The 21,895-nt window shown below is 44.1% G+C and overlaps 7 protein-coding genes, 1 long non-coding RNA gene and 1 pseudogene across 9 annotated transcripts; 4 read left to right on the top strand and 5 right to left on the bottom strand.

The window, feature by feature from the left end:
• The first annotated feature begins 149 nt into the window (after nucleotides 1–149).
• On the top strand, nucleotides 150–732 carry LOC145699487 (uncharacterized). The gene is made up of 2 exons (XM_081776759.1): nucleotides 150–241; nucleotides 298–732. Exons 1-2 carry the CDS (start codon nucleotides 158–160, stop codon nucleotides 613–615), a joined length of 402 nt encoding a protein of 133 aa, XP_081632885.1. The 5' UTR covers nucleotides 150–157; the 3' UTR covers nucleotides 616–732.
• Nucleotides 733–1,832: 1,100 nt separating this feature from the next.
• On the top strand, nucleotides 1,833–2,561 carry LOC145696729 (uncharacterized). Its single transcript, XM_081773813.1, has 2 exons — nucleotides 1,833–1,969; nucleotides 2,062–2,561. Exons 1-2 carry the CDS (start codon nucleotides 1,886–1,888, stop codon nucleotides 2,374–2,376), a joined length of 399 nt encoding a protein of 132 aa, XP_081629939.1. The 5' UTR covers nucleotides 1,833–1,885; the 3' UTR covers nucleotides 2,377–2,561.
• A 913-nt stretch (nucleotides 2,562–3,474) lies between these two features.
• LOC145699748 (uncharacterized) lies at nucleotides 3,475–4,538 on the top strand. The gene is made up of 5 exons (XM_081777015.1): nucleotides 3,475–3,566; nucleotides 3,610–3,798; nucleotides 3,842–3,962; nucleotides 4,005–4,093; nucleotides 4,187–4,538. The coding sequence occupies exons 1-5, from the start codon at nucleotides 3,498–3,500 to the stop codon at nucleotides 4,340–4,342; spliced, it is 624 nt and encodes a 207-aa protein (XP_081633141.1). The 5' UTR covers nucleotides 3,475–3,497; the 3' UTR covers nucleotides 4,343–4,538.
• A 55-nt stretch (nucleotides 4,539–4,593) lies between these two features.
• On the bottom strand, nucleotides 4,594–5,912 carry LOC145699747 (actin, muscle-type-like; annotated as a pseudogene). Its single transcript, XR_014134071.1, has 2 exons — nucleotides 5,773–5,912; nucleotides 4,594–5,690 (listed from the first exon to the last, which is right to left on the bottom strand). The product of XR_014134071.1 is annotated as an actin, muscle-type-like (transcript).
• A 522-nt stretch (nucleotides 5,913–6,434) lies between these two features.
• On the top strand, nucleotides 6,435–7,411 carry LOC145699301 (hemolysin VllY-like). Its single transcript, XM_081776570.1, has 5 exons — nucleotides 6,435–6,647; nucleotides 6,694–6,817; nucleotides 6,864–7,087; nucleotides 7,128–7,200; nucleotides 7,248–7,411. Exons 2-5 carry the CDS (start codon nucleotides 6,763–6,765, stop codon nucleotides 7,355–7,357), a joined length of 462 nt encoding a protein of 153 aa, XP_081632696.1. The 5' UTR covers nucleotides 6,435–6,647; nucleotides 6,694–6,762; the 3' UTR covers nucleotides 7,358–7,411.
• Nucleotides 7,412–12,486: 5,075 nt separating this feature from the next.
• Nucleotides 12,487–13,161, bottom strand: LOC145699444 (uncharacterized). Its single transcript, XR_014134017.1, has 2 exons — nucleotides 12,998–13,161; nucleotides 12,487–12,720 (listed from the first exon to the last, which is right to left on the bottom strand). It is a non-coding gene; the product is annotated as an uncharacterized LOC145699444 (long non-coding RNA).
• A 509-nt stretch (nucleotides 13,162–13,670) lies between these two features.
• On the bottom strand, nucleotides 13,671–16,899 carry LOC145696185 (sodium/hydrogen exchanger 3-like). Its single transcript, XM_081773181.1, has 9 exons — nucleotides 16,762–16,899; nucleotides 16,401–16,644; nucleotides 15,308–16,094; nucleotides 15,018–15,210; nucleotides 14,717–14,943; nucleotides 14,324–14,537; nucleotides 14,103–14,283; nucleotides 13,859–14,062; nucleotides 13,671–13,812 (listed from the first exon to the last, which is right to left on the bottom strand). Exons 1-9 carry the CDS (start codon nucleotides 16,774–16,776, stop codon nucleotides 13,784–13,786), a joined length of 2,094 nt encoding a protein of 697 aa, XP_081629307.1. The 5' UTR covers nucleotides 16,777–16,899; the 3' UTR covers nucleotides 13,671–13,783.
• Nucleotides 16,900–17,623: 724 nt separating this feature from the next.
• LOC145696596 (uncharacterized) lies at nucleotides 17,624–20,192 on the bottom strand. The gene is made up of 9 exons (XM_081773663.1): nucleotides 20,050–20,192; nucleotides 19,956–20,008; nucleotides 19,265–19,910; nucleotides 18,795–19,031; nucleotides 18,579–18,755; nucleotides 18,195–18,533; nucleotides 17,938–18,151; nucleotides 17,763–17,895; nucleotides 17,624–17,719 (listed from the first exon to the last, which is right to left on the bottom strand). Exons 1-9 carry the CDS (start codon nucleotides 20,164–20,166, stop codon nucleotides 17,638–17,640), a joined length of 1,998 nt encoding a protein of 665 aa, XP_081629789.1. The 5' UTR covers nucleotides 20,167–20,192; the 3' UTR covers nucleotides 17,624–17,637.
• A 96-nt stretch (nucleotides 20,193–20,288) lies between these two features.
• On the bottom strand, nucleotides 20,289–21,854 carry LOC145696860 (uncharacterized). Its single transcript, XM_081773962.1, has 5 exons — nucleotides 21,624–21,854; nucleotides 21,505–21,575; nucleotides 20,743–21,469; nucleotides 20,469–20,702; nucleotides 20,289–20,422 (listed from the first exon to the last, which is right to left on the bottom strand). The coding sequence occupies exons 1-5, from the start codon at nucleotides 21,852–21,854 to the stop codon at nucleotides 20,309–20,311; spliced, it is 1,377 nt and encodes a 458-aa protein (XP_081630088.1). The 3' UTR covers nucleotides 20,289–20,308.
• Nucleotides 21,855–21,895: the final 41 nt, after the last annotated feature.

Genomic DNA, 21,895 nt, shown 5'->3' with positions numbered 1-21,895 from the left:
CGCCATGCAGATGTGAGAATAACATTGTAATGTGGTCATCGAGTAATTTGGTAACAAAACTAAAACGTGGCCATGTTCGCCACCTTCTGGCTCTAAAAAAGTATAAAATCAGCAACAACCTTCGGAAAATTATTCAGTTTTGATCAAAAAACAGAAAATGAAGCTTTTTGCCGCGACAGTTGCCCTCGTCCAGGCCTCCGCCGTCCAGGACCGAATCGACGTGATTCTTGGTCATTTTGACGTATGTATTCGGAGATGTTAAAAAACAGTTGCTTTTTACTAAAATTCTTTTAAAAGCGTCTCGTCGAGAATGGCCTCTACGGCGGCAATGCTAAGGACGAACGATACGTCGCCAAGATCCAGAGCTGGGCTGCCAAGATCGTCGCTGCCAACGGCGACCGAGACGGTGCCGAGTGCGACGCCGTCGAGGAGGAAAGCGAGGACGTCAGCGTCTTCTCCGAGGGCGACTGGTGCAAGTTAAACAGGCAAATCAACTCGGCCCTCAGCTCTGCCGCTCGACGATGGGCATGCGACGGACGTGGCAACGTTGCCAGACAGGCCGTCCGACGACTCAAAAAAGTCAAGAACCAGTACGAGCGACGATACTGTTATTAAATTTTTGCTTTTGACTGATTGGAAGAACTCACAATCATTTCTGTCTTATTTTCTGTCAGAAACTATTGTATTTGAATTTTTCTGTTATGATTACAAATAAACTTTCATTTGTTCCGATTTCTTCCTCCTTACGAACGAAACCTTCAAGCCGCAAAAATTTAAGTTTTTCCCGGGGCAATTTCAGCTCTCTAGAAAAGATCGCCACCTTTCGGCTCACCTCTCATCCGGAGTTCCTTTAAAAGCTCGCTCCCCGGCTTCAGAGATTTATTCTGAAAAACAGAAGAAAAAAAAAACGAAAAATGAAACTTTTCGCCGCCGTCCTTGCTCTCGTCCAGGCTTCTGCCGTCCAGGACCGAGTCGACATCATTCTCGGACATCTTGACGTAAGTTACACAGAGAAAACTGAACAGTGTAGAAAACCTGAGTCAGGGTCTGAGAATTCCACAATGACTTCTTCTTAAATTTTCATTCCAGCGACTTGCCGACGCCACCCTCACCGCCGGTGATGCCAAGGACGACCGCTACGTCGCCAAGATCCAGTCCTGGGCTGCCAGAATCGTCGCTGCCAACGGCGACCGAGACGCCGAGTGCGACGCCGCCGAGGAAGAAGCCGACGACAAGTTGGTCTTCTCCGAGGACGACTACTGCCAGCTGAACTCGCAGATCAACGCCGCCCTCAACTCTGCCGCTCGCCGATGGGCCTGCGACGGACGAGGCAACGTCGCCCGACAGGCCGTCCGACGACTTCGAAAAGTCAAGAACCAGTACGCTCGACGATACTGCTCCGCTGATGAAGGCGCTGATGCTCGACGATACGGCCGACCTCAATACTACTAAAGAAAATCGTTTATTTTCTGAAATTCCATCATATTATTCAATCCATTCTTTTATGATGAATTTTAATAAATTTCAAAAATTCAAAAATTTTTTTCAAGTCTTTATTTTCAAGAAATCGTTGAAAAAAAGCTTCTGAAACGTGTGGTTTCTTATCTCCCATTCGCTTATCAGTCCGGTTGACTCAAATCCCTTCCAGTTCCCCCGCGATAACAGGCCACCGCAACTACTAAAAATTAGACAGGCAGAAAGGAATGCTTAAAGAATTTCCTCGGGCGGTTTCGCTGTAGAGCTCTGGCGGCGGAGCTGACCCTTAGCATTCGCGGGAGCACCGCGCGATCGCCACCTGCCGGTTCACCTCGCCTCTAGAATCCTTTAAAAACCGCTTCGCCGCTTCGAAACGGTATTCTGATAGACAGAAGAAAAATAATTAAAAATGAAAGTTTTCGCCGCCGCCCTTGCTCTTGCCCAGGCCGACGTTGTCCAGGACCGAGTTGACATCATCCTCGGACATCTTGACGTAAGTAAAAATTCAGAGATATAAAAAATAGAGATTTTTTGGCTTTTTAACAAAAATTTTTTTCGAAAAATTTTCTAAAATTCTGATTCTAGCGACTTGCCGACGCCACCCTCACCGCTGGTGACGCCAAGGACGACCGATACGTCGCCAAGATCCAGTCCTGGGCTGCCAGAATCGTCGCTGCCAACGGTGGACGAGGTGACGAGTGCGACGCCGAGGTCTCCGAAGCCGAGGACGTCAACGTCTTCTCCGAGGATGACTTCTGCAAGTTGAACTCTCAGATCAACTCTGCCCTCAGCTCCGCTGCTCGACGATGGGCCTGCGACGGACGAGGCAACGTTGCCCGACAGGCCGTCCGACGACTCAAGAAAGTCAAGAACCAGTACGCTCGACGATACTGCGCCTAAGTTCCTTTTCTGTCTTCCGAATCCGATCGAAACCCAGGCTTTCGTCTGAGCCGTTAAGTTTTTCATTAACGGCGCTTGATCGTTTTCAAAAACTGTTGTCATGACTGCACATTATGGTTTATTATTTTAAATATTTTGGATTGTTTTGTGGAGCTGGCTTCAAATAAATGTTCAAAATTCGAAAATTTGTTTTTTTTTTGGATTTGATTTTGGGAAGATTTTTTCTAGAATAATTAAACAGAAACCGCATTTTTTTATCTTAAAATATCGCTCTGGATAATTTTAAGGGTGGCCTCCATGAATATATTTAATGATCTGCGCAGTCACTACGAATTTAACCGTAAGCTCAAGAAGTTCAAATTATGTTTTTGAATATTTCAGCAAAAAAAAAATCGAAACACGTACAGGAAAAATCGCAAAAGAAGCTGATCGCGGATCTCTTTATGTTCGAGTTGATCTTCTATCCGATTTGGGTTCTAAGCCGCGGTTCAAATTTCACCACCGGATGGTCGTGTATACGTAGCGGAGGCTGAATTATGCGGATGTCGAAGCGTGGCAGGGCTCAATTTTGAAACGTGACGGATCATCTTTTAATAAAAAAAAGACAAGATACAGTAGGTTAAAATGGAACGAGTAAACGAACGAGCAGACTAACGTTGAAAAGATTATTTATTTGGGCAGGAAATAAAGTGACGATTAATTATGATTTCAAAAATGGATGAAAATTTGGCGTAATTATCAATTTTCTTATCAGCGGAGCTTAGGTTTTATCACCAAAATGGCAGAACGTGACTTCTAGTTTGTTGCTGAGCAGGTTGATAAGAGTTTATGATAACACTTTCTCCGTGTCATTCTAACTGACACGGGAAGACACAAGTTTTTTTCATAGAAACCTATCTTTTCTTCTTCTTTTCTGGAAGAAAAATGACAGAAGAAAAGTTTTTTTTTTAAATCGCGTTTTTGCATTTTGCAAATCCAGATAGTCGGATTAGTTTTGTCATCCTTGATAATCTGCTGATCATTTACACAAAGTTTCTTTCCGCTAGATGGCCTTGTTCTCGTTTTAACTCGATATTGCCGGAGAATCATCATCAGAGAAAGAAGTAATCCGGACAGACCTGATGAAGGCCCTTCGGGTTTTTCTTCTCGCTGGAGTTGGCCTCGCGCAGACTTGGAAATCCAGCAAAGAGGTGAGGGAAAAAATGAAGAGTTGAAAAATAAAAATAATTTTAGGAAAGAAAATGGAAACGAAAACAAGCAAAGCTGAAAAATGCCCGGCAGGAAGCGACACAAAGCTCTGAAAAGAATCGTTTTTCTTTTGAACCGATAAGAAACGAAACCGGGTCATTTATCAACACGCCGGGAGGGAGAGTCGAAGTCTTTGAAGAGCAATCTCTCGATGATTTTGTCGCTGAATCCGAGGTAGCAATCGATTCGGTCCTCCTTTTTTAGCTCATATTTTCAGGTGTCTTGCTGGACCTGTAATGGGTTAGACGAAGATGAATGTGGAGCTCGCGGGTCCTGGCAAGCTTGTCATGGAGATCAAATTTGCGCTGTGGAGATTCGTCGAAGAGGCTCTCGCTTCGGTAAGAGTTCTTATGCTGTCAGTACATAACTGCGATTTTCAGAGGGAATTCAAATGGGTTGCAAGCAAGCCCAAGCCTGTTATACAGCAAGAAACGAGAACTTCCACGATCCTCAAGAATCACAACAACAGGAATGTTACAGAACCTTTTAAATCCTTTTTTCATAAAAAAATGGGCTTAATCCTCAAGTCTTTCTTTTAAAAACAGTTGCGTAACCTGAAAAGTGTAAACTCGGCTCGAAATTCCTCTCCGTTTGCCGCCAATGCTGCATCAACAAAAAATGCTTCGTCTCTCACGGCCTCAACCTCCGCGGCGACGTCCCAATCCCATGGAAAGACTTCACCAAGCAAATGTGGGTCGCTGACTACAATATCGGCTAAAACACTCAATTCCATCTTCTCCTGTTTTCTCTAGAACAGGCTGTAACCAAATACCTTCCGGGCTGTTTCTCGATAACTTTTGTTCTCTGAAATCATGGAAGAGAGATTCAGAGACGAGAAATCAGCCTGATTATTGTACAAAAATGCTTATCTGCTCGCTCAAACATGGAATCAACAAACAATAAACTAACAAAAATTTGAATTTTTGAATATTTATTGTGGTTATTACAAAGGGTGTAAAGTGGGCGAGAAAGGCACTTAGAAGCACTTTCGGTGGACGATGGAGGGACCGGCTTCGTCGTATTCGGCCTTGGTGATCCACATGGCCTGGAAGGTGGAGAGGAGGCGAGGATGGAGCCACCGATCCAGACGGAGTACTTTCGCTCTGGGGGAGCGATGATCTTGATCTTCATGGTGGATGGGGCGAGGGCGGTGATTTCCTTCTGCATTCGATCGGCAATACCGGGGTACATGGTGGTGCCGCCAGAGAGGACGTTGTTGGCGTAGAGATCCTTTCGGATGTCGATATCGCACTTCATGATGGAGTTGTAGGTGGTCTCGTGGACACCAGCAGATTCCATGCCGATGAAGGATGGCTGGAAGAGGGTCTCGGGGCATCGGAATCGCTCGTTACCAATGGTGATGACCTGACCGTCGGGGAGTTCGTAGGACTTCTCGAGGGAAGAGGAGGAGGCGGCGGTAGCCATTTCCTGCTCGAAGTCGAGGGCGACGTAGCAGAGCTTCTCCTTGATGTCTCGGACGATTTCTCGCTCGGCGGTGGTGACGAAGGAGTAACCTCGCTCGGTCAGGATCTTCATGAGGTAGTCGGTAAGATCTCGGCCGGCAAGATCGAGTCGCATGATGGCGTGGGGAAGGGCGTAACCTTCGTAGACGGGGACGTTGTGGGAGACACCATCACCAGCGTCGAGGACGATACCGGTGGTTCGGCCGGAGGCGTAGAGGGAGAGGACGGCCTGGATGCAGACGTACATGGCGGGGACGTTGAAGGTCTCGAACATGATCTGGGTCATCTTTTCTCGGTTGGCCTTGGGGTTGAGGGGAGCCTCGGTGAGGAGGGTGGGGTGCTCCTCTGGGGCGACTCGGAGCTCGTTGTAGAAGGTGTGGTGCCAGATCTTCTCCATATCGTCCCAGTTGGTGATGATACCGTGCTCGATGGGGTACTTGAGGGTGAGGATACCTCGCTTGGACTGGGCCTCGTCACCGACGTAGGAGTCCTTGGAGCCCATACCGACCATGACACCCTGATGTCGGGGTCGGCCGACGATGGAGGGGTAGACAGCTCGGGGAGCATCGTCACCAGCGAAACCGGCCTTGACGAGACCAGATCCTGAAAGAGTTTGTTAAGAAAAATTCTTTCAAAGCAATAATTTTAGGGTTTCTTGCATCGAAAGCTGTGTTATTTTTCTTACCGTTGTCGCAGACGAGCGCGGTCTGCTCTTCCTCCTCCTCAGAATCGTGCATCATCATTTTGAAAAATGGATGGGTGAGTTCTCGATTAAGAAAAAAACACTAAAGCTCTGGGCAGCTCGGTTGATAGTTTTCAACCCTTCACGCTTGCCTTTTAAGGCATCTCGTCAGTTGATTGGGCAGCAACACTTGACGCCTTGCAAACAGTAGCGGTACCTATTTTAGGAAGATTATCAAGCGCACCCGCCGCGGGGGGAAGCGCTTTTGTCAGCTGGAAAGTTCATTTTCGGAAAACCATCAAAAATGTGTGAAATCTTCAAGAAACAGTTTTGTCCGTCTGGTATCTTCTCTCTTATAACTTTATTAGGTCATCATCACGCCATCATTTTTATGATTAGCTCCCAGCTTGATTTGATCATTCAAATTGTCGGTCCAATTTCAATCTGAGAATAATGCCTGAGCAAGTCTGTTCGATCTCGGGTCTGGCATACTTGCAACTTTCGACATCAAGAGAACAGCTTAAAGAAGACTTGGCGGAGACTTTTGGGTTCAGAAATTTTGACGGAAAACCGGATGGGCTTATTCAAATTGATCTCAGGAACGATTCTAGAGCTCTTTTTGGGTCTGAAAATGGCCGAAGAGTTGAAAATCTTCGGAAAGATCGAACACAAAGGAAGAAAGAATTCATACAGCAGCTTTTGTCGGGAACTGCAACAAGGAGATCGCCTCAATTATTCCCGGATTGACTCATAAGGTCATAAATTCTGAAGAGATCAAGGAGTTCCCGGGCGCGGCAAGACGCAAATCCAAAATATGTTTTGATTTTATTGACCACATTGCTCTGGTCGTCCATCTTCAGGACTTTGCCTCTACCTCCGTAAGTCGCAAAAGCCCTATCTCGATGAACTCACCGGTATTCTCAGGAATGGTATCAGAAGACATTCGGCTTGGTCAAAATCGTCGAGCATCGAATTTCTGCCAGGAACAATGGAATGATTCTCACGGTCTTAAAACCTCCTGATTCTCATTTTGCCATTGTCATATCAGGTAAAAAATCAACCTCTGGTCTTTCTCTTTCATCACAAAAAAATAGCGTCATTGTCGAAATCCGATCAAACAGACCACATAAAAAGCTATCTCTCCCGAAACGGCCCTGGAATCCAGCACATTGCCTTCCACTGTAACATTCATCAGGAACTGAAGAAAATTGAACAAATAGATTCGTTGGAAATCGTCCCCACGCCGATGAATTATTACACTCGGCCGCATGTTCAAGAATGCGTTCAAAAGATCAAATACGATATTCACTCCTTACAGGTAGAATTCATTTTTCGAATCGAAAATGATTTTTCTTCAGAAAAATAATATTCTGATCGACTTTGAAGACCTAAACAAAGCTGAGATTATTCTTCAAGCGTTCACCAAACCAGGTTTTTAAAACATAGAATTGGCAACAGTAATCTAATTTGAATTCTAGTGCTTGAAAATGGAGTGTTTTTTGAACTGATTGAGCGATGGAACGGAAGTCAAGGATTCGGAAAACAAAATGTTAAGGCTCTTTGGGAAGGAATTGAAGAAAATTGCTGAGCTGTATTTTGACTGTAGCCTGTTTAATAATATCATTACTTGTAGAATAAATATATCTGTGTGAATCCATCGCGTACGCTTCAAAAACCATAATGGTTTATTAGGTTGTGAGAGCAATCTAAACTCTCCCTCCGTCTTGCCTATAGCGAAGAAAGATGGAGACATACGCTTTTGTATAAATTTCAAGAACTCGCTGAATAAATGCCTCAGCGACAAAAGCGATCCATACCACCTCCCCTCGATGGAAGAAGTCATTTCTCAAGTCGGCGCGGGAAACTCATTCTTCAGCTGCTGCGATCTCCGCAGTGGATACTGGCAAGTCGAGATCAAGGAGAGCGACCAGTACAAAACCAGTTTCCAGTGGGGCGGGAAAAGCTACTGCTTTAAGCGTTTACCCTTCGGGTATCGCTGCAGTGGGAATATTTTCTCCAGAATCGTCAACCAAATCCTCGACACATCCCCTACCAGAAAAAGCATGATGTCCTACATCGACGACGTCGTCATTTTTGAAAAATCTTTCGACGCATACTACAAAGTTCTCAAAAATTTCTTCATTTCACTACGGAAATTCAACGTGAAACTGAAGAGCGACAAATGCTCTTTTCTACAAAAACAAGCTCATTTTCTGGGCCGCATCATCGACAGTCGCGGTGTTCAACCGGACCCTGCGCAAGTTGCCGCGATTCGCCAGATGAAACCACCCACATCCCAGAAAGAGCTTCTTTCACTCATCGGCTCCTTGAACTGGATCCGAGTCTATTTGGAGACAAAAATGGGCGAAAAGATAAGCACCGGTTGCTTCAGCCACCGCATGGTGCCCATTAACGAAGTTAGAAATGCGGCTAACTCTGGAAACCGTTTCCGATGGACAAAAGAAGCTGATATAGCACTGAAGGAGATACAAATGCGGTTATCCTCGACCCCTGTCATCTCATTCCCAAACATGGACCACACATTTCACCTCTACACGGATGCTTCAATGTTCGCTGTTGGAGGGATACTGATCCAGGAATACGACGGGAGAGTCCACCTAGTAAGTGCCATATCTCACACCTTCACCCGCGCCGAAAGACGCTGGAATGTCAGCGAAAAAGAGATGTATGGCATCTTGTGGTGCTGTGAGCGCCTGGAAAAGCTACTCAAAGGCCGGTTTTTCCACGTGCACAGCGATCACAGGTCATTGATTTACTTGAACAAGCGGAAGTTCAAGAACTCAAAAATACATCGATGGCAGACTCGACTGGAAGAATTTGACTTCCACGTGACCTATATCAAAGGGTCGGAAAATACGTTCGCCGATTTCATGTCTCGGAGACCAGGTGAAAACGACAAGTCGCTCGATTACGAAGCGGAAATCCCCGCCGGGCGCGAATACTCCATCTCCGATGATTCACCGATTCGTATCTTCGTGCCGTTCTGGAACAATAGTCAGTTCCCGGATAAACTCCAAATCACAGCAGCAAAGGTACATAAAATCAATGTTCAAGCGATCACTGCCCCGACTACGATTCCTCTCGTCTCTGCCAATTTCGGCAATCTGCTGGAATTTCAACTTCAAGACTCCGCACTCTCCAAGATCATCGGAAAGCTAGAATCTGGAAATGGACCACTGGACATTGGCTCTCTCTTGCCCGACTCGGATCATCGGAAATCTGCACTAGTTAAGTATCAAAAATCACTTTTTCTGGACCACGTGACTTCCGCCCTTATGGTAAATTTACGTAACGGATCACGTGCCGTCGTGCCGGAAGCCGTCAAAAGTCACTTCCTCTATGTCAGCCACGATTTGGCTGGGCATCTCGGTATCCCGCGCGTTATGGAAAAGTTAGAAGATCTCTGGTGGCCGACAATCGAGCAGGACGTAGACAACTATGTTCACAGCTGCGTACCATGCTTACGACGTAAAGGTTCGGCTGGACAACGGACAAAACCCCCACTTGGCCAACTCCGACGTGGCAAAAGACCTGGCGAAAGTATCCACATCGACTACGCGCACATGACCCCTTGCTCTGGGTACAAGTATTATTTAGTCGCAGTGTGCTCCTTCAGTCGATTCGTCTGGTGTATTCCTTGCCGCTCGGACACCGCCATAACCGCCGCACGCGCCTTACTCTACAAGGTATTTCTACCAATGGACTTCCTCCCTCAAAATCTGCACTCGGACCGCGGAACTCACTTTGCAAGCCAAGTTATCTCCGAAATGTGTAAGTTAAACGGGATAAAGCACACGATCTCCTGCGCATTTCACCCCCAAAGCAACAGTTTCGCGGAGAGAGCCAATCGCACCATCAAAAACTCCATTTACTGCATGGTCAACTCGGCTGGAAAACGTAATTGGCCAGACTGCGTTCCCCACGTGATGCGATCTCTCAACTCCATGAAAAACAAATCTACGGGAGTGAGCCCGAGAGAAGTCTGGTTTGGACGAAAATCCGAGTTCACAAACGCCACTGGCACAGAAATGACCGCCGAGACGCCCAAGCTATTTGGTCTCAACGTGGCTGAGCTCGCCAAACAGGTAGAAAATATCGTTACTCTTTCTATGGAAGCCGCTGATAAATCGATGGAGCAACGCTTGAAAAACCAGCCTGCCCCTAAGCCAATCCCTGATGGTTCTGCGATTTTCATCAAACGCGACCAGTTGACCGACCCTCGGTCAAAGAAAGAAAGATGGGTTGGACCGCTGCGCGCCATCAAATCGAACTCATGGGTAGTCCTTGTCGAGGACAAAAACGGAAATCGCGACTTTATCCACCGCGAACACTGCGTCCAGGCATCAGAAAGGATTTCTGATCTAAAATGGATTGAGGAATTCGAAGATATGTATGTTTTTCCTCACCTTACTGATGTAGTCAAGGATAAAATTCCTCAAAAAAGCCCTATCGTCACTCCAAAGCCTGCTGAGAAAGCTGCCAGTTCGAAGACTCAAGGGGGGAGAAAATATGTGGAATCGACCCCGATGCCAAAACTTACTAAGCCTTCGAGACTGTCCATGTCACCAATTGGCCCTGGTAAGCCTGCTACAGACACGTCTGGATCCGATCTCAACTCTTCTGGATCATCTGGTGGCTCAGTCATCCCTATGGACCTCGGTGCTACCAACGGAACGATGTTCGAGACCGCCCATGACACTACTGCAATCCCAGAAGTTGTTGCTAGTGAAGAGACAGTAGTTTCTCACCACTATGATTCAAAAAATGCTACAGCAACAGCTGAAAGACCAATTGAAACCGATTCTAAGCCCGAAAAACCATCTGGAAAACGTCCCCGAGTCGACTCGCCAAACTCATCCGTGATCGAAGCTGCACCACCGAAAAGAAGGTCCGCTCGGGAGAAAAAACAAACAAGCCAGCTCAATATTGGATCATCCAAGGGGAAGTCTTACGACTCAGCGTAAACCTTGCCCCGCTCAGGTCCCCAAGAACTTCGTTCTTTCCTTCGACTAGGGGCCTGAAAAGGTATGGAATAGACTTCTCGTCCCTTATCTGCCGTATTTTGAGCACACCTTCGCCGCCGTATCCTGTAACTCCATCCGCTCGGACATCAAGAAAACGTCGGTACTCGATCATGCTTTTTCCCACTGGGTTTTTTAATGCAGATCGTTTATCCTTTTGTTCCTGCTTGCTCAAAGTACATATTCCTGCCTTCCAACAACAACAACTCATGTTTCAACCCTTGAGAGCGTTCTGAGTTTCAAGGGGGGTATTAGGTTGTGAGAGCAATCTAAACTCTCCCGCCCTCAAGTGTTATCTGATCGAAGCTGTTCTCTCGGTCAGCGAGGCAATTCGCCTCATTCGGTTATTTCTCCGTTTAGAGATTTATTCTCCAATAAATATCAACTCTACAATTCAACCTCGTTGTAACTTTTATCTTTGAGAGAAGGGCATTTGCTTCTAGAGTGGGAGAGACTTGACGTTGTCTTACATCCTAAAAGGTTATTCTGACTTTCGATTTTCAGATTTTTTTAGTTTAGGTATTCCTGAATCAGAAAATTCATGTAAACGATAAATCTCATCGGCTGATCTACGCTGTCCAAATTTATTTCATAAAAAAAATCAAAACTGAACTCGTCTGGCAGGACTGAGGGATTTTCCAAAGTACTGTTTGTACAGATTCGAAATTTGTCGTCGAGCATTTGATTGCATTGGCGATCTTTCTTCAAGTCTGTAAGAGCTGACAGTATTCAAAATCGCGATAGCGAAGCACTCAAAAACTTCATCAAAGGATCAAAAAATATCGAATCAATTATTTTTTTCTTTGAATTCGACCCTTTTCCTTTCATTTTTTTTGAAGATATCTCTGGCCGGGTAATTGTGTTCTTGGATTGCGTTTTCTCAGGGATTTTAAGCACTGGCGCGATGATTTATTCATTCCTGCTCGAATTCTCACCCGCTGCAAAATGCACCAGCGAATGACATTTCTCAGATATCATTGTCTCATTATATGTATATTAACGACATTCCCTGTCAATAATACTGTATTCGGTTCAGCGAATGCTAGTATTTCCTTGTCGAAGATACGATTATGAACTTTCGAGCCAAATTTTAAGGAATTGGCCTTTTTAAGAAACCTGTCTCAGAAAAAAACCTGACTCAGGATCTTCAAAATCTTTGCGACCTTGATTTATCTAGGGTTTCTCTGTCTTAAAACCGAGAAATTTGGGAGAGGCTTCCAGAATGTTCGATTTTTGATTTAGTAAATACTTGAACCTGCCCATTTTTTATGCAAAATAGGTTTACTTGTCAGACATTTTTTGAGCGGTCGAAAAACGTTGACAGACGGGAAATAAGCTGACTTGGATTTAAAATGAAACTTATGTCCAAATGGAACGACAAATTGTTTATCCTAAATGAACAACTTGGATTCGAAGTCATGGTGAATGCATTTGCATATAGATGATTCTAGAGCTTTTTCAATAATGCAAAACTAACCGGAGAAAAGAGTCAGACTTTCCATTGTTAGCACGTGGTCTTACATGAGTTTCCCTGCTATACAACAATGTTAACATCATGTTCAAAAGTTTGGTAGAGCTTACGTATTAAACTATTTTCATAAAACAATCGCCGATATTCTTGAATTTTTATATTTTTTATTTCGTTTTTTTTTTGATTTTTTGAAAAATTGGAAAGATTAGGCTTTGCCAGTGTACGTAAATGTAGTCGCTTCGGTTGGGTTCAGAGTTGTTTCGAGGGGAGCAGTAGTCGTGACGATTTCGGTGGTTTGAGCGAGTGCTTCAAGGTAGGCTTCGTATTGGCGCTGGAGGTGCATGATCGTCTCTTTGGAGGGGAAGCGGCTGTCGAATTCGGCGCGGAACTCGATCGGGGTGATCGGCTCGTTGCCGATGGAATCCAAAGTTGGTTTACCTGAATGAGAATGGATTTGGAGGGGGTTTCTTTACAGTTAGGGGCCCTGACTCAGGGTTAGATAGTTCAGGATTTCCTGCGTCGAAAACCTGAGTCAGGTTCTTTAACAGAAAATTCTCTTTTATTTACCCTGACTCAGGGTTTGAGTAGGCCGAAAACCTGAGTCAGGGTCTTCAAAAGATGAATGAGATTCTCTGTCTGGACCCTGACTCAGGATTTTTTCACAGGCTGCCGAGCTATCTCGGCAATTCTCTATTTTGCAGAAAGCTAAGAATACCTAAGGCAGTAGGAATGAGAGCAATCAGAAATTTCCTCATCTTCTTCTTATTTTTTTCTTGCGCTTGTTTCAGCTTTCTTTCTCGGGTTCTTTTTGGTTTTAAAATAAGTTTCTCTCTTTTCTTTTTGCAAAATTTTAGAAAAGTCGTTTTGAGAGCGGATACTCGTAACTACGTACGGCGGCAGTGCGTGGTGGTGGTGTCGCCAATTAAGCCACTTCCTACGAAACACTCATGCCCGCGTAAGTGCTTATCTTTAACGTGGAGAGGAGCTCGTGTATTAGAGAGACTGGCGAAGGTTACCGAAGAATAGCCGAAAATTCAAGTCGAATCAGCATTTTTATCGCTTCAAAGGGGAAGTTTTCAAGTTTAGAGGGCAATGAGATGATTTTAGGGAGAAAAATTGAGGGTGTCTCTAACTAAAAACAAGGATGCCCTTGTTCATCTCCTTTCTTTCTGCATATATCCCCTTGTTCAAACTTATTCTAGAAATATCGAATTTAGTGATTCTTGATAGCGATTACGTGGCCCAAAGGTTAAGAAGGGGACATACGCAGGAAATGAGAGGATGAGCAAAGGTACCCTGTATTAAAAATTTGAGTCAATTAACGGATCCTCCTCCTTATCAATCATTCAAACAGTAAAAACGAGGTCAAGACAAAGTTTTAGCTTCAATATTTATGCTCTATTAAGACAATGTTCAAGTACAGGAAGAGTTTTGCGCCCAAGATCATCATTCAGCTGTTCAATCATGTATTTACAGTATTTCTTAACAGGCACTCAAAAGATCATTCGTGCCCCCTCGGGTCCACTTGCGCTAAAAAATATAGGTTAGAAAAATTATCAATTATTTATGGACTCACCTTCATGCCTTTGCGTATATCTCCAGGGATGTTCCTTCCATGACTTTTCTGACGTTACTGATATGCAGTCATCTGAGCCGGATTTGTCAGGAATCGTTTCCATCACGGACACGTGACGACCCTCAGAAATGTGTCGTTCGCGAGGCATCGAGAAAAACGCCCGTTGAGAGACGGCTTCATCGAAGTGGAGGTAATGCAAGTCACCTTGATTAATATTCGTATGAAAACAACAAAAATCGCTCACCTGATGTGACGACTGAGTTGCCCCTGTATTGCTGATGCCTGTGTCTGTGCGTTTCCGATCTTCTCCTCGTCGCTGCCACGGCTTTTTTGTGCTTCTTCATAAGATTCTGATTCGCGGTATCATTTGCTTCGCCAATAATCGCCTTTGCTTCCAGATTTTCTCTCGTCGGCAACAGTCCCGTCTAAAAAAACGTAAAAAATCGAACCTAAGGGAGGGAGCACCTTAAGCTGAGCGTGAAGAATAATATTTTCTTCAGCCTCTTCTTGTTTCTTGCCCGAATCTGCTCTTGATTTGGCGAGATCGTCCCCGAGTCCTGGAAGTATCATTGCAACGTTGGGGAGCAACATTTGAGCGATGTTCATTTTCGCAGCCGTTGGCATCACTGATTTTCGATTGCTGCCTCCGACGATCTTTGTCGCTTCCTTTATGTTCATCCTTAAAGGAAATGTCAATTAGAAATTCATTATTGACCAATCAGATTTCTTCATTTTTGTCGTCAGCCAATCAAAAATGAGTATTCAAAATTTTCTTATTTTGATTAAAAAATTTAGTGTTTTTTCTTTGTTTCGACTCATTTTGAGCTAGAAAATATGCACGTGTTGATTCTGGTATACCTCTTGTTAATTTCAAGAATCTCTTGATCTTTCTTCAAGTGCGGGTCGTGCGTAAAGACTGGGTTGATGTATTTTGCATTGAATCTCTCAAAGCGACGAAGGATCGAACTCATGCCATATCTGCCGACTACGTCATTGATTCCAGAGTTCAGATGTCCCATCGCCCGGTAGTAGACTTCTTCGTTCATTCCTTTTTCGTGGTCGTCTTTCTTCCTGACCTGCAGGAGCTAGAAAACATACAGTAAGGATATTGTAACAGATCTCTTGAAAAATGAATTGAGCAAGAAAAAAAACCACTTACTTGAACAAACGGGCCAGCCGTCGCTCCTTGAATAAATGAAGTGAAGAAAACCACGACCAAAGTGACACAGAGCATGGCATTCGAATGCGGTACCAATTGGAGGGAGGTTAATTTCATCAAGCCGAAAGCGATTCCACCGCGAAGTCCGCCGTACGCCATGATAAATTGATCAACGAAGCTGATTTTTTCGACTCTAAAACCAAATTCAAAACCCTCAATCTTCAACCGTAGTTCGGGCTCTAGAACACCCCTCGGGGCATGCTTAACCTACTTTTCCAGTCAAAACTTACCGATTTTTATTCAAAATCGCGGTCAATCCATAAACCGAAATCAGCCGAAAAACGGAAATAAACAGCAATGTCCACATGACAAAAGCAGTATTCCAGTGCACCCAGAAATCCGTGATCGCAGATGTTCCGAGAAGAAGAAAAATGATCATTTCCGATATATGCGCGATGAGTTTCATAGATTGTTTGACAACGGTGTGGGATTTGGCGGAGATATTGTGCTCGACGTAGGAGACCATTGTGAATCCGCAGAAGACAACTGCCAGGATAGCTGACAATCCACATGCTTCCGCGGCCAAGTAGCAAGCATAACTGACGCCAAATATGAATAACGGCTCGACGATGGTCTTGTTTTGAGTGTACTTGGTTGAGAAGGCGCCGATGTAACCACAGACGATTCCAAAGAGGGTGCCTCCGCCGGCGACGACGAAAAACTTCAAAACCGCTCGTAGAATATTCTTTGCGTCTATATCCGCCTCGTCCATTCCCAAAAACGCTTCGAACACTTTAAACAGCACCACGGCCACGCCATCGTTCAGCAGCGACTCGCCAAACACGCAAATGTACAAAAGCATGTTCACCTGGATTTCTTCGAAAACAGCGATCACAGCGACCGGATCTACTGCTGAAATGATGCTTCCAAAGAGCAGCATGTGAAGGGGATTAATCGGCATTTCGTGCGCCTCGTCCAGGCCTGGCATCCAACCTGCTTTGTAAACTCCATACAGGCAACCGCCAGTGCAGAAGGAATTGAAAATTGTGCCGATAATAGCATATGTTAGAATGGTTCCTAAAAGGCAGTAACGTCAATATTTGCGTCGACATTGAGAGACACTTATATTAAGAGTGCTTCTATAGTAAAAAACCTGCTAAAAGTCGAGAAGCCGCTTGCGGCTTCGAGCAATGAAGACGAGAAAGCCGCGCTTCGCGCGGCTTTAGTTCTTTCTTTCTCGAAGCCGCAAGCGGCTTCTTGACTTTTAGCAGGCTTTTTACTACAGAAGCAATTGAAAATAAGTCAGTCGAAAATGATAACTGCGGAACATTATTGAATGCATTACTGTAAATACTATCTACGGTATTGACGTTTTTCACTTACCTATGTTGTGCATAAACGGTCCCTTGGGCATGTAATAACCAGCTTCGAGAACAATCGGCGGGAGGAGAATCAAGAAGAACGTCGATGGATTGAAAAAGCTTTCAACGATATTGATGTATTTATCATTGTGGCTGCCGAAATCCCTGGTGCAGTAAACAAGCCCGCCGATTGCGAAGCCTAGCGACATGAGAAGACAGCAATCTGGCACTTTTGGGCGGCAAACATTCGCGTAGGGGAGAATTATCTAAAAGAAGATGGAAATCCAATTGGAGTGTCAATCAAAAATTAAGCGATAAAAATCTACCGGGTCGTTAAATCTGAAATGATGTTCTTACATGACACCACTTTCTGATTTCTTTACCTTTAAAATTCCCATGAAGAGGATGAAGAGGGTGAAGATCAGAGGGATTTCTACATGGCCATACGCAGTAGTCAGGATCGGCAGTTTCTTTCCGACGGGAGCGGGGTCATGTGATTCGCCCCAGACGATTAGGAAGGGGTCCTTTGAGGGCATGAACTCTTGAAATAGGAGGGTGAAGATAAGGGTTGAATTAAGATGACGCTTTATATGATTTTCTGGAAATTTCGGGATAATTTTCATAAAAAAAAATTTTTGGGAGAAAAGTCTCACGTGATCAATTCTTTTCCTGAAAAATCATTGCCAGCTGCTGGAGCCAATATAAAGCGAAAATTTTAAATTCGAATCACCAAATTATCAAAATGAAGCATTTATAAAGAAAACTTTTTGATGAACGCTTTTTGAAAGTATTCACCAAAAAATGATTTTCATACGATTTCTTCGAAGAGAAGGGCCGAAGAAGACCTCAAAGTCGATTTTTTTTTCTGAAAAAATAATAAAAAATTTTCGTAAAAATAAAAATTGAAAGAAGTTTATGCTTTTCCTGATAATCCAAACTTTCATGATGAAAATCTGTTTCTGATCTGTTGATTGGGGACAAGCCCATTTTTCCTTTTTTCAAGATTTTCTCTTTTCTTTATTCTGCAATTTTCTTTATTCTTTCAGTCAAGTGCCTAAATCTCTCCGGCTTAGTGGCTTGAAATTCAGCCTCCATTTCTCTTTTATAATTACGCGATGGTCGTAAAAGCGGAGGAACGAGCTACTACTCATCGGAGTTGCTAATTGATCAATCTGGGTCAGACGTCTCGTAAAATTTCCGGTCATTAGCAAATCATTTTTCGAAACGAGAGATAAGAGGAGATAAGGGAGACTTCAATTTTATTGAGTAAAACAGTTGCCAGAAACGGCAGTTCCTTCGAAGGCAGCGTTGATTCGGAAGATTTGGACTTGAGTTCCGGGGCTGAATGAGACGGATTAGATACAGTATGGGAGTATAGACTTACAGAAGCTTTCCTTGGGTCACTTCAAGTTTGAGTTTGTCGCATCTGTTGATGGCCAAAACCTGCGAAGACGACAGCAAATCGGTCCCTTCTCGAGTCAGGTCAAGAACACCAAGTTCTCTGCCGACGTATTGCTCTAGAATTTTCTTAATTTCGCTTTTGCAAAAACTTTTCTTACGTAGTTTGACATCGTACCACTGGAAGACGGCGTTTGGCGCCATCACTCCGTTGACAGTGAAAAGATAGTAGCCGGCTTCCATGAAGAGAAGCTCGTCGGTCATTGGGACGATATCGTAACCATCATAGCTTCCAGGCGGGAAAGAGACAGTTCCAGCGCGGAAGCTCGATTTTCGGACTTCTTCGGTGAGAACCAAAGAAAAGTATTTTCCGCGCTAAAAAGTCCCTTGATCACTATTGGCTTTGGGCAAAACAAACCTGGTTGTCAATAGCCTGTAATTCACTCTGAACAAAGTCGAAATTCGCTTCAACAGCTTGATCAATATCCTCCACGCTATCCTTGAACGCTTGAACTTCCGCCCTCCAATAAGCTTCGAGACTGGCGATTCCGGACTCGACAGCTGATTGACCGGGGCTGACGCCATTGTTATCTGTCATCGTCATGTTTTCTTGGAGCCGCGTGAGATAGTCCAGCGTCGTGTCCAGAAGATTGTTCATTCGGGAGATATCTGATGAAAGAACCGTGTCCGCTTCGAATAAGAGTCGTTCCGCGATGCTGGCGAATTGCTTGTCCAGAGCGGTGATGGTAGATGTATTCTGAATTTTTTCATTAATTCCATCATCAAATCTCTAGAAAAAAACCTTGGCAAGATTGTCCATATTCTGGTTGTATTTCTGGAGCTCCGATCTCATCGAAGTTTCGACAGTATCGACTTGTTCTGCAATAACAGCTGTATTCGCCAGAATTTCTTTCAACTGAAGCTCATCCGTGATCAGCTCCTGTTCTTGAAGAGTGTCCAATTGATTGATTGTGAAAATCTAAAAAATCCTCCTTCTCGGTTGTTTTTCCGATTTTACCTTTTGAGCGAGCATATTATCTCTAAAATCGACAATTCCATCTCGAATTTCTTGATCAGTTCTTGTCAAGTTCCAGACGAAAAAGTCCAGCTCGTCTTCAACTTCTTCGATTTTCTTGAAAAGAGGATCGGTAGCAGCGACTTCGATGGAAAGATGAGATGTGACTCGGCATGCTGTGCCGATTTCTGTGCCATTTCGAGGGGTGGAGCCGCGAATACAGGCGCAATCGTGGCCAAACTAAAGAAAAAATGAACGATCTATTTGCCAATTTAAAAGGGGAGGCCTTATTCAACTTCGAAATTCCTGCATGTGCCCCCTTGTTCATCCTTAGGCCACGCAGCTTTCCCTAGAGTCTAGAGAAACTCCCGTGGCGAAAGAATGAATAAAGGGACAGATGCAGAGAGCCTAAGGATGAACAAGGCTCCCTTTACGAAAATAAGGGTATCACGATGATAACCCTTTAGGGGTACCTTTGTATTAGTGCAAACGCCATAAACCGGATCGCAATTATGAGTCCCAGCAGTGCATTCATTCACATCGCTCCAACTCGTAAACAAATATTCTTTCGCTTCATCCTTCATCTTCGCCGTTTCTCTATAAATGACTGTAACGATGTCCGAAGCCTGAAAGAACTCGGTCGGCACATTCGAGGCAGAAATCGACATATTTGCATGAAGAATTGCGTCTTCCACGGTTTTTCGTTTTAAGGCGTTGAAATGCTCGTTGAAAAAGAAGAAGTTTTTGTTTTTCTTTGGGTCCTTGGCATTCAAAGCTGGATCGCCAGTGCCGTGGTTTTGCTCCCACTGCCACCAAAAGTGCTCCCAGTGGTCGTTTTCATGAGTCAGTGTTTGGTTGAACTTGTCATAGACAACTTCCCCGTCGATGATGCATTTTCCAGCAGTGAGGAAGTCGTTTTCGCAAAGATCTTCGGTGGGGTCGGACTCGGCGAACATTGGTGGGCCATCGTAGCTGAAGGACTTGCGGACGCGGAAGCCGATTCGCTCGTGCTCGCTTGAAATGTCGGGCTCGCCGTAGAAGACCCAGCAGCGGTAGTCTTTTCGGACGTCGGTGGGGATCAGGACGTTGGAAAGGTACTCGTCGTTGAGGTGCACATATCTTGAAAGAGGGGATGAAAGATTGAGAAAGAAAAGAGGGACTTACTTGCAGTTAATTTTACTACCTCTGGAAACGTCTTCTTCCTCGCAATTAGTCCCCTAAAATCGAAATAAATTCAAATTCTCTTTCAAAAACTGACCCAGTAGCTATCGACACATTCGCAAAACTCAAAACCACTTCCGGTCACGTGCTCTATTCCTCCATTTCTGCATTTGATCGCTCTAGAAACCACCAAAAAAGTGGCGAAGAGCTTCATTTTTGCTTTAAAAAGGACAAGACTGATTCTCTCTCAGATGCTGGGCCATTCCTAGCTGACCATTGTAAAACAACGAATTCTGACTGATAAGATCGCCTCGGCAGGTGATCGGCTTATTTGAGCTTAGTTTTTTGGTTTATTTTTAATTTTTGACAGATTCTAGTTTTTTCGTCTTTTCGTCGCTTTCTCGCCAAATTTGTTTGAGCTCGTAAAGTGGGTAAAATACAGTCAGCCCGCAGCAAATTCCAAGAACAAGCTAAAAAACGAGCTTTATGGTCTTTTTTCTTGAGTTTTTCTCTTACCATGATTTGGTCAAGAAATTCGGTATTCGAAGCAATGTAGTTGGTCATAAAGAAAATGACAAAAGCAGCAGTTAGGTTGACGACTCCGAACATGAATCCGAAATCTTCTCGATATCTGTCCATCAAGATCATCGAACTGATTCCATAAAACATTGTCCTTCCAATAGGAAAAATAATCGACATAAATTTTATCGCCCAGCTCGTTGCAAAAAGAGGCAAAATCGAAACACCAACCTAAAGAAATGATTTTTACGCTCAGAAACAGAAGATAAACCTGAATCAAGATAATGAAAATCAACAAGAAATTAATCGTTTTTCTCCGATGAAATCGGTCCGCAAGAGCTCCTCCCATCCAGCAAACAACGAAAGAAAGCGAATTTGCCTTCGTGAAAAACTGGCCAGCTGCTAATTTTTCTTCTTCATCCTCGAAAGTGTTTTCCAAAATGGTCGGAACGACGTAAAATGTCAAAACAAGCCGGGTATCGATAATAACGTAAGAAACGATGAACATAATCGTGCTCAAATTTGTGAAGATCGAAAGTTTTGAAGTGAAATATTTAAGCCCGGAAGGAGTTTTCGGCTCATTTTCTTCGAGAAACATTTCTTCTTCATGAATTTCGTCTTGCTCATTTTCTTCCTTCAATTTCGGATTCTTCTTCGGCAAAAGAAGGAAAGTATTGAGCCAGAAAAACGCCATAAATCCTATTAAAACCATCGCCATGAAATTCACACTCATTCCATTATTATAAAAATAGGTCCAAAGAGCAGTAGCAGCGACGGAGGTATCGAAAATTCCATCACCGATGGTCAACAGGGTCATTTGATGCTTCGGGAAGTTGTTGGTCAGTTTGAACGTTGTGAGAAGAGGAGCAAGGGTTGATGAAGAGAGGAGGATCCAGAAGGGCCAGACGAGGTGGGAGGAGAGGTCCAGGAAGTAGTAGATGATGAACGAGCTGGTGAGGCAGAGGGCGCAGAGGATTCGGGTTACGCGAATTTCAAATCTGATTATTAGCGATGATGGTTAATCGTTTAATACCTGTCAATGACTAGTCCATACATAAGTCCTCCAACAGACACCATCAGAGATCCTGCTGATGTTACCTGGAGCTAGAAAGAGGCTGATAACAAAAAATGATGCGATAATGCCAGTCTTACGAAGATTTTATCCTGAGCCGGACAAGTTTCATTTCCTCCACTGGTCGTTTCACAGAGCTCTTCATAAACACCTTCTTTTCTCAAAATGTGATCGAAAACTGCCCAGGAATAGACCAACCCGCAGATGAGAAAAATTTCAACATAGCCGGTCAAAAGTTGCAGTTTTTGTTTCATTTTGCAGAATAAACTTTTGAGCATCGAATGATTCTTTTTATGCGAGAAAAAGAGCATTTTTATAAGTTTGCTTTTTGCAGATTTTACAGTTCTGTACA

This window comes from Oikopleura dioica, chromosome 2 (assembly GCF_907165135.1).
Source record: "Oikopleura dioica chromosome 2, OKI2018_I68_1.0, whole genome shotgun sequence".
NCBI lineage: Eukaryota > Metazoa > Chordata > Appendicularia > Copelata > Oikopleuridae > Oikopleura > Oikopleura dioica.
This window is presented reverse-complemented; position numbering and strand designations above follow the sequence as displayed.